This window comes from Caretta caretta, chromosome 2 (genome assembly GCF_965140235.1).
Source record: "Caretta caretta isolate rCarCar2 chromosome 2, rCarCar1.hap1, whole genome shotgun sequence".
In the NCBI taxonomy this organism is placed as follows: Eukaryota; Metazoa; Chordata; order Testudines; family Cheloniidae; genus Caretta; species Caretta caretta.
Genome location: NC_134207.1, coordinates 38,606,709 through 38,622,739, shown reverse-complemented (window position 1 = coordinate 38,622,739; position 16,031 = coordinate 38,606,709). Strand labels below are relative to the sequence as shown.

Below are 16,031 nucleotides of genomic sequence, written 5' to 3'. Positions count from 1 at the left end.
AATCTGGGCCAATGATGTGTCAAAGCCTTTAAGTGGAAGAAGTCTCATTTATGAAAAGGGGTTGCTGGAACTTTATGAGCAATGCTACCTATCTACTTAGACAAGATTCTCCAGTTCCTGTTGGCAGCGGGAGCTGGAATTAAACATGTAAGGCTAAATGGTTTAGCATTAGTAGCAAGGCAGCTTAACTACCCAGTCCCAAAAGGTTAAACTTTATTGAGTCTCTTAAAAAATAGTGACAGTTGAGTTTTGCTGTGAGGTTAGGCCAGGGGGCAGTTCCTCCTTTTCTCTCTCAAGGGTCTCATTGGGGGTATCTTCAATACAGCCAGAAACCATGACTCCAGCTCAGAACATGTTTAAATAGTAAAACTGACATTCAGAGGAGAACTTAACCAAGTGGAATTTGACACTAAACTATGAATAGTATCATTTCAATGTGATAATTATTTATGTTTACATATTGCACCCCCACGCAAGGATCCCAAAACACTTGGCAAACTTGGAACCTGATTTTGCAACTTCTTGTATGCAAACAGCTGTAGTTGCACTGAAGTTATGCAGGGCTCTCCAGTCTGCCTATGAGCAGGAAGTTGCAGGACTGGGGCCCTGGTGTTGGAAGGGGTGGACTAATGACTCTCAGAGGTCTGTTCCAGTTTGGATTTCTGTGATTTTATGTAACCGGTGCCTGGATTCTACAGCATACCTCCCAACATTTAAAGTAGCTAAAGCAGGAAGGGTCCTGCCTCTGTGCAGGGATGGGGGGAAGTCTGGGGAGGATGTTGCAGAGTGAACCTGCCCCATACTTTCCTTGCAGAGGCAGCTCTTATGGCTCCTGTCCCGTGGGGCTGGCTGAGAGTGGCTGCCTGCTCTAGGTGTTGCAACCTGGGGTCGCAGCGCTGCTCAGGAATGGCCCATCCACCTGTGGCCACAATGGGAAGCCAAGCCCAGCCAGACCCACATGACAGAGTTTTTTGTGGATCAAAGCAGGACAGTCGTGTGAAACTCTTAGGAGATCTGCTATACTGATAGATGCCTTATAAACAAATGCTTTCAATGTACAGAAATCACTTTGTCCACCACTAAAACATAGCCCCTTCTGGGGCAAAATGCTGCAACTTTTGCAGAGCTGTGTAGGGTTACAGGACATGAAACAGATTAGAAGGGGGAAGAATGGAGCAGGGAAACAGTGGAAAAAGAGGAAAACCAAGATGAAAACAGAACGAGGCAGGAAGAATGAATGAAAGTCCCTCCCACAAAAACATCATTTCCTCCCAGGAAGCATTGTGTAGATTGTTAGGCTGTTTCAGGGGGACATGACTCCACGTAGGCAGGAAATACATAAAAGAAAAGGTGATCATAGACACAGAAGGGGCAATAGAAGGGTAGACACCTTCCCTGGTATTAAAACGCTTCCAGTGGGACTAGTTTTCAAACATTTTTTGGCAGGGCTGTAAGGGACTCCTCCCTCGGACAGGGGATTCAGAGTGTAGCATATTCAACTCTGCTCTTGGAATCTCTGTATCTCCCTCCCTTTCTTCTGTGACTCAACAGAGAGCAATAGGGTCTGTGCCAGACTACAGCAGCTCTCCATCACTGTTCTAACAGAGGACTTCAGTATGGGGCTTCAGTGGTTGCCAGCTCCCACTCTCTCCAGGAAAGGCTACTTTCATCCACTATGGGCCTGCAATAACTGTAGGTTTCCCTGACAAGCTTGGCTGCTTCTCTTGGGAACGTAATCTGTGAAAACCACGATTTGAGGACTTCAATAGCTCAGACATAGGTTTGAGGTTTGTTACAGGAGTGGGTAGGTGAGATTCTGTGGCCTGCGTTGTGCAGGAGGTCAGACTAGATGATCATAATGGTCCTTCTGACCTTAAAGTCTGTGATCCTCAGTTGCCAGTTTCGCTCTAGTTTTAAGTTAGCTATGTAGGCACCTAATATAATGAGTCAAACTTACATCGTGTCTCATCAATTGTCAGAGGGACACTAGACCATGCAGCTGCTGTGACCATTCTTGTCAGTGCAGACCTTCATAGTCAACCACAGTGTTGTCACCTACAGTCTAGACTACTATAGTGCTTTCTACTTTGGGCAAACTCTGAAGACCAACAGGCTTCAACTGATGAAAAACGTAGTAGTCTAACGAGTAGGGTAGATTGCTCTGTGCACATAACACTACCGGGTGCAATTCAAAGTATTGATGACAATGTAAAATGTTGGTGAGAGTCTTGCTTACCTGACATAAGATCTCTTACTTTAGATCTCATTATAGCAAAAGCATCCTTCCCAGCTGGTGCGCTTTCAGCTCTGAGGACTGAAGTTTTCAGGACTGGAGACTGGGTTTCCAGCAGATTCTTCTGACTTTTGGGACTCTGCCCCTTTGATAGCCTGCTAGAAGCAGAGTTTGGAGGCCTTCAAGTACAGTGCAAGGCATATCTGGTTTAGTTTAGATTTCTGATTTTGTTTTCCAATGATGTAGCAATATGTAATTTGTGCTCCTAAAATACTTCAATAGCACTTAGTTGCTATGGTGATTGGCACTCAGCCTATTCACTGTATGGTTCATGACTGGTGGAGCACCTACTTAAGTTTTACTCATCAAAATCAGCAGTTGCACCTGAGACTTCTTACTACTTTGCATCTGAGCAGAGGGATAGGGAGAAAGGGTAGGGCAGATGAAAGGTATTTCTTCAATCTCACCTAGTAGAAGGCAAATTTGAAGCCTTTGAGCACTTGCTCAAACACTACTGCTCTACACAGTTTCTACTACTGTTCAAAATATTTTACACTTCCAGCAACTTCCAAACAAGAATCTCAAAGTATTTTGCAAAATTTGTGTCACATTGAGTGTGGTAGGTGAAAACCTCTTTTTAGAGGGAACAGATTAAACGACCAGAGTTTCAAAGGCGTAGGGCACCCACACCTCTCACTGGTATCAGTTAAAGCTGAGTGCTGAGCACTTCTGAAAAATTCAGGCCAACTAAGGTCACAGAAAAAAATCTGGAAGAGAGCGGGGAAGAGAGCACAGGTCTCCTGATTTCTAATCCTTTGCCATACTAGAAGAACACCTTCCCTACTATTCAGAGGTTGGTCACGTTAACCTGAAGGAAATTTGTCACAAGGGACTAAGAATTATTGCAAACAGGGAGATGCACCCAACCAAGAGGTGTCAGCTCTCAGAAGTCATTTTCTCTCACAGTAGTCACATCTTACCACTTGGGAGGAGCTGAAATCCAAGGCAAAAGGAGCTATGGGGAGATGCCACTGGCTAGCTTACAGATGAGCTTCAGATAAGCAGGTACTGAGAGCTGCTGCAGAAAGGGGACTTAACCAGATTCTTTTTCTAGAAGAGAGCATGTGCCTATTGCCATTGTAGGAATCTTTCTCCAGCCCCCTACAGTCAGTCCCAAACTGTTGCTGATGAACGGCCAGTCGAGCCTGTACTATCTTCATTGCAATGATTCAACTTCATTTAAGCACCTTGTTCCATGATTACCTTTATATAATTAGTTTATTTAAATTGAGCTGTCCCATCTGTAGTTTAAGCCTATTAGTTGTAGGGCCCTTGCCATAACATGTAGTTAACACACCTCTCTTTGTAGACAATTCTCCCCTTCCACTGTCTTCTCCATGCCCAAATGTTTAAGGAGCTTTCACCACCATGTTCCTCTGCTTACAACAGAACATTCAGCTGATGGGATTCTGGATGACGTAGCTGCATGGGTTCTGCTTGTAATACAAGCACTCTTGCAAATTACTGTTCTAATTAGGCAATATGCAGTGCAAATAAAGAATTAAATAGCTAAATAAGAAAAGAGCCTTAGATTGGTGTTAGAATTTACTTGCACTAACAGGCAGGAGACTCATTCCATAGAAGCAATTACATTTTTAATCAAGTGCTGTGGAAAATTCTAGCATCAAGAGTTGGGGTGGGGATCAAGACTCCAGGATGAGCACTCTGTGCTAAAGATATTTAGAAAATAGTTTCACATCTAAAAACATTGGATACAATTTCCTATGGATAATGACCTTTTATAAAGCTCTTTGAGATCTATTGATGAAAAGCATTATATAAAACCAGGAATTATATTTATAGCGTATTCCTAGATGATAAAATGGTCTCATTCTAACTTACTTGTAACTAGAATATTAAACAAAGAACTGCAGGACTTACTAGTTTAGCATCCTACTTACGTTTAACAGGAGGCGGCAAACCCTCCTTTGAAAGTTTGATGCAGGGTTAGACCAAAAAAACTTCAGCTGAAACTATTTCAAAGTCTAAATTAATTCTATTCGTAGAATGGGGGGGAAAAACAACCCATGCAACTCTGATGTTAAATTCTACCGCTTTCACACAGTGAAACTGTGTCTTCATCAAAAGTGGTTTTCTGCTCAGAAATAGAGCCACCACATACTGCAGATACCTATCCTTGGTTCATTGTTAAGAAAGTGGCTTTGAAAATCCTCTTAATGTATTAGCCACCTTCTGACGGACAACTCAGTTTACACTTAGATTTCAGGATAGAACTGGGCCCTTTATTTAGTCATGGCAGGAAGCTTAACCAATTACTGCCTTTTCCTTTAGACAGGTATTTGGTTTTTATACAGTTAGTCATAATGCTAGAGAAAAGAATGGAACTGTAAGAAGTGATCTTGGGTGATTTGTCAGCTTTTCCTTTTAATAAGGGAACTTGTTCACCCTTACTTTCCCCTGCAATCTATTTGCTCTTATTTGCATTCTCCCACCTTTGAAGTCATCATAGATTTGTATGATTTTGTTGTGAACCCTAATTAGAAAAAGTAGATTCTTAACACGTGAGCCTACTCATAACATTTATACATTTAAAATGGAGATTATTCTCCCCACCCTCTTCCATCAGTTTTGTTATACTGTTTGTTGGGTGTGGGTCTCAGCTGTTTTTAGAGATTTCTCAGGCCACTTTGAATTTGCTATTCAGTTGACTAGGATGTAAGACAGCAGAGTAATTTGTAAAAGGAGGGAAAGACAACTGTGCAGGGGAGGCACTGTTTGGTAAAATCCAGTGTATTCTAGAAAGTCAGCTGGGCTGGAAAGCAGACATCCAATCTAGCAACTCAGTTCACTTCATCCTTCAAGAGTTCCCTGTTTCTACCACAGTGAAGCATCCATTATTTGGTGTAAAAAATGCTACAAAAAGTGGATGTAAATAGCACGTTAAGCTGTGCTTACAGTACTGTTGAGTTTTCTGTGTAGTGTACTTTTCATCCCCATTTATTTTAGTTTTTACCCAGCTTCATTCTAAAATATTTTCATTTATTCTATAATTCCACAGAATGTTAGAAATGAAATTAATGTTGTTTCTGCCATCAGTGGAACACCAAATGAGGATCAAGAAGTACTCCGCCCGTCTCGATTATGTCAAGTTCACACTGACATCCCTGAAGGTAATGAAGATACTTGTCAGAGGTTTGCTGTCAATGCAGCTCTTACAGGGGGCCTATGCTAGGGGAAGGAAGAGAAAGAATTAGACTCCAGATCCTTTCCCAGAATCAAATAGTAAAGTGCTCTGAGGGTTCAGAGAAATTGTCAAGACTCTCCAACGCTCCATTTAAGAGCAAGAACACAAAAGCAAATGGAGAGATTCAATGTGATGGTCAGATTCTGGATCTGCTCCAAAGATTAGTTCTGGTCATGCCCTGGTGCACATGGAATTTTTGGATCTGGAAGGTAGTTGCACTTTTGTAATATTCTCTTCCGTGGCTTTAAATGCCTTTATGGGTGTACCATCTGGACACTCAAAAGCCTCCTGCAGCTCTAGCCCCTTCAAGTATGTATTACATACTTTAGCAGGACAATGTAGTTTCAGCTTTCAAGATAGTTAAGACAAGCTCTTAATCTTGCTACTTCATTTCCTGCGGAAAGTGAACCAAAATCTGGATGCAGAGAATCATTTAATCAGGGGAAAACTGACATTCGAATAGTCAAGATATTTCACCATGCCTCTTGTTTTAGTGAAGTTTCTCTAGAATCCCTGTAAAAAAAATTCAGAACAGGAAGACAGATTTACATGAAAGCTACAGAGAAGGTAGTTGAAAAGTCCATTCATAAAACTTTTATTCCACTTACATCAACTTAATACACATGTTCTTAACAGTTATGCTTGGATTGTTCATGAAAATTTCATAAGACATTAAACAAAGCTAGCCATCATCTCAAGTTATTTCCCTGTTAACTATTTTTACAGCACATGCATGTTAGGCAAGTATCAAAAAAATCACAAAAGCAAAAAAAACCTAAAAAAGTTAAATACATGGGTTTTTGTTTTACTGCTGTGCTCAATATACAGTGTAGTTATGGATATCAAGCATTTCATTTTTACTGCATCTTTACTTGTACATTTGTTCTTAGGTTGCCTAAACCATTTAAATACAAATAAAATGTGTAGCAAAAATAATGAAAGCAACAGCAGGTAACTTTACAAATAATGGAATGTGAACCGTTTCTGCCTTTCTCTAGAGAAAGTTGACTGGGTGATCAAAACTGTCTTAAGGAACGCTTTTCAGCTGCAATCAAAGATGTACACTTGATTGTATATTCCATAGGATTTCACACGCTTGACATGCAATATCCATGGGACATCTGTTCCCCTGCAGCCATGGTATGCTTCAGCTTTGAAGTACTCACACTAACTACACCTGTGGCTGCAACTGATTATCCCCTTTTTCCATCATGACAGACCAATATGCAAGCAGTTTTCTTTGCTCAACATAGGAAGCTGTTTAACCCTGGCCACCTTGTGGAAAGCCACAGTATACCAAAAGTACTATGCCAAACATGTAAAACTTGTATAAAAATTTCACAACCCTATATTGGCCACCTCAGATGAAAACAGATAAATTCCCCAAATGTTAACTGGCTCTATTCCCCTAATATTAAACATAAAACCACATGGGAAATATAGAAATCCAAATAGAAGTAACATAAACCTGTCATAAATCGTAAACAAAAACTATTTGTGGGACAGCATGAGTGACAAATGGTCTACTGTGTAAATTTTAGAATGAGGCAGACAAAAGTTGGAAGGCTGGTTAATTCTCCCCTCCTTCTCCTGCTTCAGCTTCATCTCCTTGGGTATCCGATGTCCACAACTGTTTGAGAGAAAAAGCAGTAAAGTGTTTGCATTTGCAAGAATGCTGAAAACCCATCCCATTCCAGATTCTTGCTAAATATTATGAGTAGACGAGGATATCAGTAATATTTCTACTTTTCTTCAAGGGGGAAGCTCTTCCTACCTTGAATGGTATTATTGCTTAAAGGCTTTGTCACTGGGAGTTTGTTGCTCCTCTGGGAGTTTAACTATCAGCTGGTCAGCAAACCCTCAGCTGGTCTTTCGGTCATTGCTATCACACTATGATTTGGAGCATCCCTCTGCTTCAAAAGGTGGCGCTCCAATTGGATCCCTTAGCTGCCAAGGCCCTCACAAGTAGAAAGACCTTAAAGGGTTTAATTCTTCACTGCCTTGCACATATCTTAAATCAACATTCACTCTTGTGCAAAGATAGTATAAAATACTACGAATTCAGAATAGTAGACATTTACACACACTTTGCATATGTGTAAGTGATGCAAGGCAGTGGAGAATACTGTGCAAGATCTGCAGCCTTGTTCCTGGCCTGAATGCAGTGCAGATGCCACATGGCAAATGCTCCTTGCTTAAACTTGAAGCAGCATGAAAATACCTAAAAATTGGCCAGAAAATAAATGACAGATGTGCCGAGACATGGTATCTACCAGGAAACAATTTCAGAAAACATGCAGGCCAATCTAGATTCATGCTGTGGATAGTAGTCAGTTTGAGTAACAATGAATTAAAAGGTTTCAGAGTGGTAGCCGTGTTAGTCTGTATCAGCAAAAACAGCGAGGAGTCCTTGTGGCACCTTAGAGACTAACAAATTTATTTGGGCATAAGCTTTCGTGGGCTAGAACCCACTTCTAGCCCACAAAAGCTTATGCCCAAATAAATTTGTTAAGTCTCTAAGGTGCCATGAGGACTCCTTGTTGTTTTTAACAAATTGAAAGTTACTGTTCTGTGGCTCACTTGTAAGACTTCTGAATAACACTGATTCTAGAGAAGTTTCAAATAAAAAAAACATGACCAAAAAAGGAAACAAGCTTGTTTATATTGGTCTTAGTACTAAGTTCAAGTATATCTACCTCACAAAATATTTGTTTGCATAAATATCAAGTAAGCCTGGAAAAAAAAAATCCTCTGGAACATGAGCAAGAACGAACCATTTGGGGGACAAAGAAAAGGGAGGAAAAAAACCCCACCTTACTGCTGAGGCAACTGACACCTCACTGGATGATATTTAGCCATTTAGAACTACACTAGGGCCCATGCCTTATGCATATGATCAGGCTGGACCCATTACACAAAGGTGAAGAGTAGCTCTAAAAACAAAACAAAAAACCCCACCAAAAAAAAAAAAAAAAAAATCCAAGAGGATGTAAAGATTGCACTGTCAGTCAAAGCTTTCAATACCATTTTTAGGGGATAACACTAAAAATAAGTAAGTGAAAGTTAACCTACATTGCAGCTTGTTTTTAAAAATGCTAGATTCCTTACATAAGCCAGAAAGTGTAGTTATTCAACGACGTAGTGGATTTGCCAATTATGGGATCATAGAAACTGAAAGTTGTCAACTTACCATGGGAGGCAAAAGTGTGAACAAAATTTCAGTTCAGGAATATAACAACTTGCTGCTAACAAACATTATTTACCTACATGTTAGGCATAAAATAGTAGCCCCCAGTTAACTGCTCATATGCTTTAGTTAGAGTCAAGCAATGAACAAAATGCTTGATTCATGATGACATGTAATAAAATTCCTTGCTTAACAAGCAAGTTTTAATGGTACTTACTGTCAAGTTGTCTCTCAGTAATTGCATTATTAGTGTGCTGTCTTTGTATGACTCTTCACTTAACGTATCAAGTTCAGCAATGGCTTCATCAAAAGCCTAGAGGGTTTTTAAAAAAAAATAAAAATTTTTTTTTAAATGTTATTGCCCATATAATATAGGTTACATACAACATTTAAGCTTTTGATTCTTTTTTAAAAACTTACAGTCTTTGCAAGGGAACAGGCTTTCTCCGGGGAATTCAGAATCTCATAGTAAAACACAGAGAAGTTCAGAGCCAGACCTAATCTGATTGGATGTGTTGGTTGCATCTCCTTTTTACTGATTTCAAAAGCTTCTTGATACGCCTGTTGTGACTGCTCCACTATCCCTTCAAGAAAAACATGTAAATAATTTAGATGCATTTACATAGCTGTGTTCAAGACCTATGTTTTTATCATGTAACAAACATGAGTAATAGGTTTGGGTTTAGTTTCCTCATTAATAAGGAGCTCTTAGCTTTACAAATATTTTCATAGCACAATACTGTTTTAAAAACAGTTTTGCGGAATTAGCCAGTTAAAGCAACATGTCCAAATTAGCTTTGGCCCACAATAAGCATTAAGGCTGGATGGAGATAGCTGGTCAATATGTAAAGCTGAATTTGCCACCTAAGCATTGCAGCATTTTTATAGTATTTAGTAAAGAATGAAGAGGCAAGGAACAAAAAATTTAGCATAAGTTTCAGAATTCTAGTATCTAATCTATATGTATAAGACTACAATTTCATCTGACAGTGTCTCTTTAATGCTGCAAAGTATTCCAAATCTACTTTTTATTACAGACAGGGCTGGCAGCATTGCAGATTAATGTTGCTCCCACATTTACCATTATAAGCCCCCGTTTGCAATTGCTTATAAAACTTTGTGAAACTATTTCTCCTACACAAATAACTGCCGGGTACAAATATGTAACTCTTCTCTTTGTTGAAGGAAGACACAGATAGTCTCTGGGTATGATTTTGGTGCCACTGCACTGGCCCCATACACCATTCAGTTCGGGTTCAATGCAAAGTCAGTTCTGAACAGTTTGCAAACAAAGCAGAAGAGACTTACCATGAACTGTTCGGGTACAAGTTTAGAATTAGAAAGACAAACCTTTTTTTGGCTAGACTTGCTACAATTCTACAGTATTTTAAAAAATAGACAAACTAGGTGTTTGGACCCTCAAGGACTAAGAGACTAAGCTATAGGGGTACTGCTTACCCTTGCTAATCTGTCTACTAGGTTGTTACAAGTTTGTATCTATGTAGATACAGCAGACAGGTAAAAAATTTTTCTAAAACAATAAGCAAACCAATTTATGGGATGGCAATACAATTCCTAGATTCCAGTACATCATGAGTTTGGGTCATTAGCCACTTCCCTTCCAAGGTGGGTTCCAGCCTCATTGAGGGTCAACACCTAGTTTTGTCAGCTATTTTTAAAAATATTGTAGAAGTGTAGCAAGTCTAGCAAAAAAGCTAAATATTAAGCCTTGTGGAGAAAGGGTAGGGTACTGACCCCGCACCCAAAGGCAGAAATATGAATGGAGATGGCTGGGGCAAAGGGAATTCATATCTCTGTTCTGAAACTAGGGATATACACATACACAAGCATAATGGTTGACTGCTTCAGAAGTGTTGCATGACCAACCACACGTTTGCTACAGTGGGGATCTGCAAAGCACACTTGTAAGGGAGAATTCCTGGGGACTCTTGTTTGAGAGCTATTGACCTACCACGTTTAGGCAATAAACTGGGAATTTCTATAACCACAGAGCTAAACCACCTTTTAATTCTATTTAACATTAATCATCTCCCAGAATCAGAGAAAGAGCATTGTCCCATTTAAAGCAAGCCCATTTTCTGACAAATTTAACAAGAAGCTGACATACTGTACCTTTCTTGTCATCCCCAGCAGCAACCTCAGCCAAGTAACGGTAGTAGTCTCCTTTCATTTTCAAATAGAAAACTTTACTTTCTGCTTGAGAAGCGTTAGGAATCAAGAACTTTTCCAACAGAGACTAAAATCAAAACAAAGAGTACTATGTTTTACACAACCATACCTTTCAATAGTATTGTAGATCCATCAAATTAGTTATATTGCAGGTTTTTCAAAAAGTCAAGAAAACTTGGTTCTGATAACAAGCTTTAGTCAGCCTAGTTTTTATCCACTTCTTTGCTGAATGTGCCATGTTGCGATCTACAGGAGGAATTGTTTTAGGTACAGAATGTTCAGCAGAACAAAACACCTAAATAACTGAAATGTAGGTTAACTGCCTATGAAACTCCACTTTATGAAAGAAGCAGCATTGTAAACTGGGAGATTTTTTTCAGCTACAGTAGTATCAGCATTAGTGCTTACATAGCAACAATGTGGAGTCTATCACCCAGGCTACAAAGCAATTTTACATTTGTTTGAAGTCACTTATTAGAGAGTACCTAAAACCTATTTGTGTAACATGCCATACGTAATTCTTGACTGTTTTTCTAGCATATTCTTCCTTAACTCTGATTTAAAATGGGTTATCTGGAGGAGAAATGAGTAACAGTACCTTGAAAAGGAGCAATATATTTATACTTCACATAAGACAGTGATTACAAAAAATTCTAGTTAATGTTTGGTTTTATAACCTCTCTACCCAATCTGAATATAATTCCATTTTGCTAGTTGTAAATTCTAATAAGTTCTAATATGGAGTCTTAAACTGAGGACAGTATGCCTGCATACACTGACTAAAATTTTAACAGACAGAAACAATATTACAAACATTGGTTCTCAAATGTTGTTTCAGACATCACTACTAAAAGTTTAAAGTAAATCAGATTCTGATCAGTAGTGGAATAGAAGCACTATTTAAAAACACTACAGTACTTGGCTCAATGCAACTATTCACCTTGACACTTTTGTACCTACTAGCATTAACTGTATGTTACACTGGGACATTATTATCCTATCAATATTCTATATCTTACATCATTTAATGGTGCATGTTTATAATTATGTTAATAAAACACTGTAACATGTTTTTAGCTGAAGTGTAGCCACATTGCTTTTGCACCACAATAGAACTGGATAAGACTAGTCATCGCTAGTACTTGTTTCTTTTGACTTTTCAGGACATTTCAGATTTAGCATGGTAGTCAAGTTTCCTCCCCCAACTTAGGTGCTTAAAGTTAGGCACCTATATAAATGACTCAGTTTTCTTCTAAGAGTGGAGGCCACTTCTTTAGGTGTCTAACACCCACGTTGAAAAAGTTGGGCATAGCATTCATCTAAAGTTGAGTGAGATTTTAGAGGCAGTTACACATGTTATAATTTAAAGATATCTGGGGTATGTAATGTTGAAGTTTGATAAGAGACTATTGATTAACGATAACTTTTCCGCTATTTAACTTCTACAAATAAACCCCTAACATTTCAACTTTTATCTCACACTGTTCTTAGATTATCCTTTCAAACTCATGATAGAATTGGGGGGTGTTCAAGACTCCAGAACTATGGAGAGTTTTGCAGCACTTACTACTACATGACTGAACTAGGAAATCAGTTGGAGCAGAAGCAACATGCATGTTTCCTTCTTGGGGAGGGACGCTATCCCCATATTCAGAACACACTTGTACTGAATTCTTATACCGGCACCTTTGGTACCAGATTTGGCAAACAGCATGTGAAGTAGCAGGAAAAACCATGTGTCTCATTGAGTAAAGTGATATGGGAGGAGTGAACCAATTAAAGGATGTAGCAATACTCTTAAAAAGGGTCGCTGTTAATTTTCGTGAGTTGTGAAATTTAATACGACTTGAAGACCAACTCCACCCACATTCAAGATGAAAAACTACTTTAAGCCAAATGTCTCTCCATACCCCTGCAGATGGGGGTAGCCAGGATGTTGGGTGGGTGGAAGCAAGAGTCAGACCAGAAGGAATGTCTATTGTCTATACTCTATGAAGGTTAGAGAAAGCCCACTAGTGTAGTTTTAGTACTGCATACTTCTAGCATCTTTCATCAGATTAGTGATTCTCACAGCATCTTCTCAGCTCCTGTGAAGCAGGTATCAACTCCTACAGATGCGTAACGAGACATGAGAACTGACTGGTGGGTTCTTGCTTCTGGCATGAATGGTCGCAGCAGGGCCAATCCTTGGGCAGAGATCTGACCCAAAAGCAAGTTAGTATCACAGCGAGGGAGAACACCCTAATCTTTGTTCTAACCAGGCACCCTTCAAAATTTTAGTCTTATGACCTGCTTTTCACAAGTGCCAAGAATTTGCAGCTTTCATTAAATTCAGTGGTGATTCCAGGTATTCCAGGAACTAAAAAGAAAAAAAGCCAGTACTCTCATTCTTAATTATAGCCCTGAAAAGAATGTTTACCAGATTGGTTAGTATGCACATAACCCTTTGGTACGAGTCCCCCCACCCTCAGATAAGCCATATCTATACATGCTCAGTTACAAATGTCAAGAAATTGGAATTACCCCCAGAAGTTTTCTGCAACATGATTCCAGCTATGCAGAAGAATAACTAGCTTCTTTTATGAAGTCTGGCAGTTAGCAATCAGTAGCATGCATATCCCTTTATTATTAACTCCCCACTGCCACAGTTCCAGGTGAAATTCTAAATCCATAAAAATAACCGTTGCTTAATAGTTTTGTTTGCTTACGACCAAGTGAAGAGACATATTTGCACTGGTGGTAGAAAGGATTACTAATTAGGAAAGCCTCTTGTACAGCTGAGATGTTAACAGTGCAGCCAGCTGCTCGGAAAAAGAAGGTGTAATAATTTCCTCAACACACCCTGAACATAGGAGTTATGCACTGCTCCCCAGTCCCTGGTGGTTAATGGGGGAGCACGTACTGAAGCAAGGTTTATTCCTTCCTTATCAGTCTCCTTTATTAAGGAGACAACCTAATCTTTCCAATTTCTCATATGACTGGGTTTTGTTTCTGCTGCATCTTTGAGATTATACAATCCTAACTACAAGCAAGGACTATTTAGACAAGTAAAATACTGACTAATACTGACTAAAATACTGACTACTTAAAAATACTGACTATTCCATTCTCTACATATCCACTGCCTGCAGCTTTTTGGGACCAGTGCCATGCATTAAGCGATTCACGATTATAGCTGAGCCTTTCTGGAATGGTTACTGTCCACATATAACCCAAAAAACGTATTAGTTCGAGTTATTCCTTTCACCATGCATTAACTTGAATGTCTGTTAGTGTGCTCAGCACTGTACAATCCAGAAGTCTATGTATCAACATTTAGTTTTGTTTTGTCTACCACTGTTTGCTGTGCAACCACTAGCTTCGTAAATTGCTCGATTGTCTTCTCTAATGTGATTAGAGAAGTATTATCTATGTTGCTATATACCACAGCAAAGTACATAAAATACAAATTCAAGAAATGGCAGTTACTTACTGTAACTGGAAGTTCTTTGACACGTGTGGCCCCTATATGTATTCTACACGTGTGGTATGCATGTACAACATGCGCTAGAGTCTGGAGATTTTAGCAAGCAGTGTCCATTGGCCCACACATGTGCAATAGATCTCCTTGTGCTCCCAAGAGAGGGTATAAGAGACAGTGCAGGTCGATAGCTCCTCAGGTTCCTCTTCTTATGGCAAATCCAATCCAGAACCGAAGCATAGGAGATGGAAGGCAGGTAGTGGAATACAGATAGGGACCACACATCTTGAACTCCCAGCCACAGTAAGTAACCTCTATTTCTTCTTCGAGCACAGGTCACAGAATCACAGAATATCAGGGTTGGAAGGGACCTCAGGAGATCGTCTAGTCCAACCCAGTCCAACTCGAAGCAGGGCCAATCCAGATCAACTAAACAGCCCCCTCAAGGATTGAACTCACAACCCTAGGTTTAGCAGGCCAATGCTCAAACCACTGAGCTATCCCACCACCCCCCTTTCACATATGGGTGACTGACATGCAGTACTCTGACTGCTACAGCAGAGGCCTGGACTTGAGCATAATGCCTACCAAATGTGCATACGGAACTCCAGGTAGTTCTGCATATGTCCTACATTGGGACTTCCTGTAGGGATTATACCATGGCAGCCTGTGCTCTTGTGGAGTGGGCCGTTATTTTGCCATGGAGGTGAGCCAGTTTGTAGCATCTGATAATGCAGCCAGAAACCCACTTAGAAATCCTCTAAGATGATATAGCTTGACCACAGGACACCTCTATTATCACAATGAGTCTTAGAGACTGCCTGATAGGCTTGGTTCTTTTCAGGTAAAAGACCAGTGCTTGCCTGACATTGAGGGAATGAAGTCTCTTCTCTTCAGAAGAAGGGTGGGATTTTGGAAAAAGAACAGGCAAGTGAATACACTGGTTAAGGTGGAATTCAGAAATGACCTTGGGTAGAAGCGTAGGGTGAAGGCAAAGGGATATGTTGTCCTTGGGAAATACCATGAAGGGCAGTCCGCCATGAGGGCTCCCAGTTCATTGACCCTCTTGGCCAAAGTGATGGCCACTAGAAACTCCAGTTTCATGGATAGGTGGGATATGGAACATGTTGCTACAGGTTCAAATGAAGGGCCAGAACTTTGACAGCACGAGGTTATGATTCCATAGTGGTTGGTGTTGGTTTAATGACTGATGTGAAGGCCTTGATGAGGTCCTTCATGAACCGTATTGTAGTTGGGTAAATAAAGAGAGCACCCTGGAGGGAGGGAGGCACTAATGGCTGATTAAGAAACTAGGAGTTTGTTTTTTTTTTAGACACAGGAGGTAATCTAAAACTATAGGGATGCTTGGCAAGACTGAGTGAGATTGATTCTGTTGCATTCAGGCAAAGAAGTGTTTCCATTTAGCCAAACAGGTATTGATTCTTTTTTTATTCTGGGTAAGTATCACCTGACAGGGGACTAACTAGAGTGCTCTATTTCCGACACCGATCCAAACACGAGGCCGTGAGGTGAAGAGTCTGGACTGTGGGGTTGACTCAGGACAAGGGCAGGGTTAAAGAGTTCTGGGAAGGTGTAAATTTTGATTGGAGGACAAGCTGACATTGACAGCTCCTGGAACCAAAAAAGCATCCTGGCCAGTAGAATGCTCTGAGAGTGACACTGGCCTCTTCCACGA

General features: G+C 40.1%; 1 protein-coding gene across 1 annotated transcript in view; it reads right to left on the bottom strand.

The window, feature by feature from the left end:
- Positions 1-6,077: 6,077 nt before the first annotated feature.
- Positions 6,078-16,031, bottom strand: part of YWHAZ (tyrosine 3-monooxygenase/tryptophan 5-monooxygenase activation protein zeta) — a 33,705-nt gene continuing 23,751 nt past the window's right edge. The window contains exons 3-6 of the mRNA XM_048841380.2: positions 10,819-10,942; positions 9,106-9,269; positions 8,903-8,998; positions 6,078-7,128 (exon numbers count right to left, since the gene is read on the bottom strand). Of these exons, the coding sequence (XP_048697337.1) occupies positions 7,069-7,128; positions 8,903-8,998; positions 9,106-9,269; positions 10,819-10,942 (444 nt within the window). The 3' untranslated portion in view covers positions 6,078-7,068. The remainder of the gene's footprint in view (positions 7,129-8,902; positions 8,999-9,105; positions 9,270-10,818; positions 10,943-16,031) is intronic.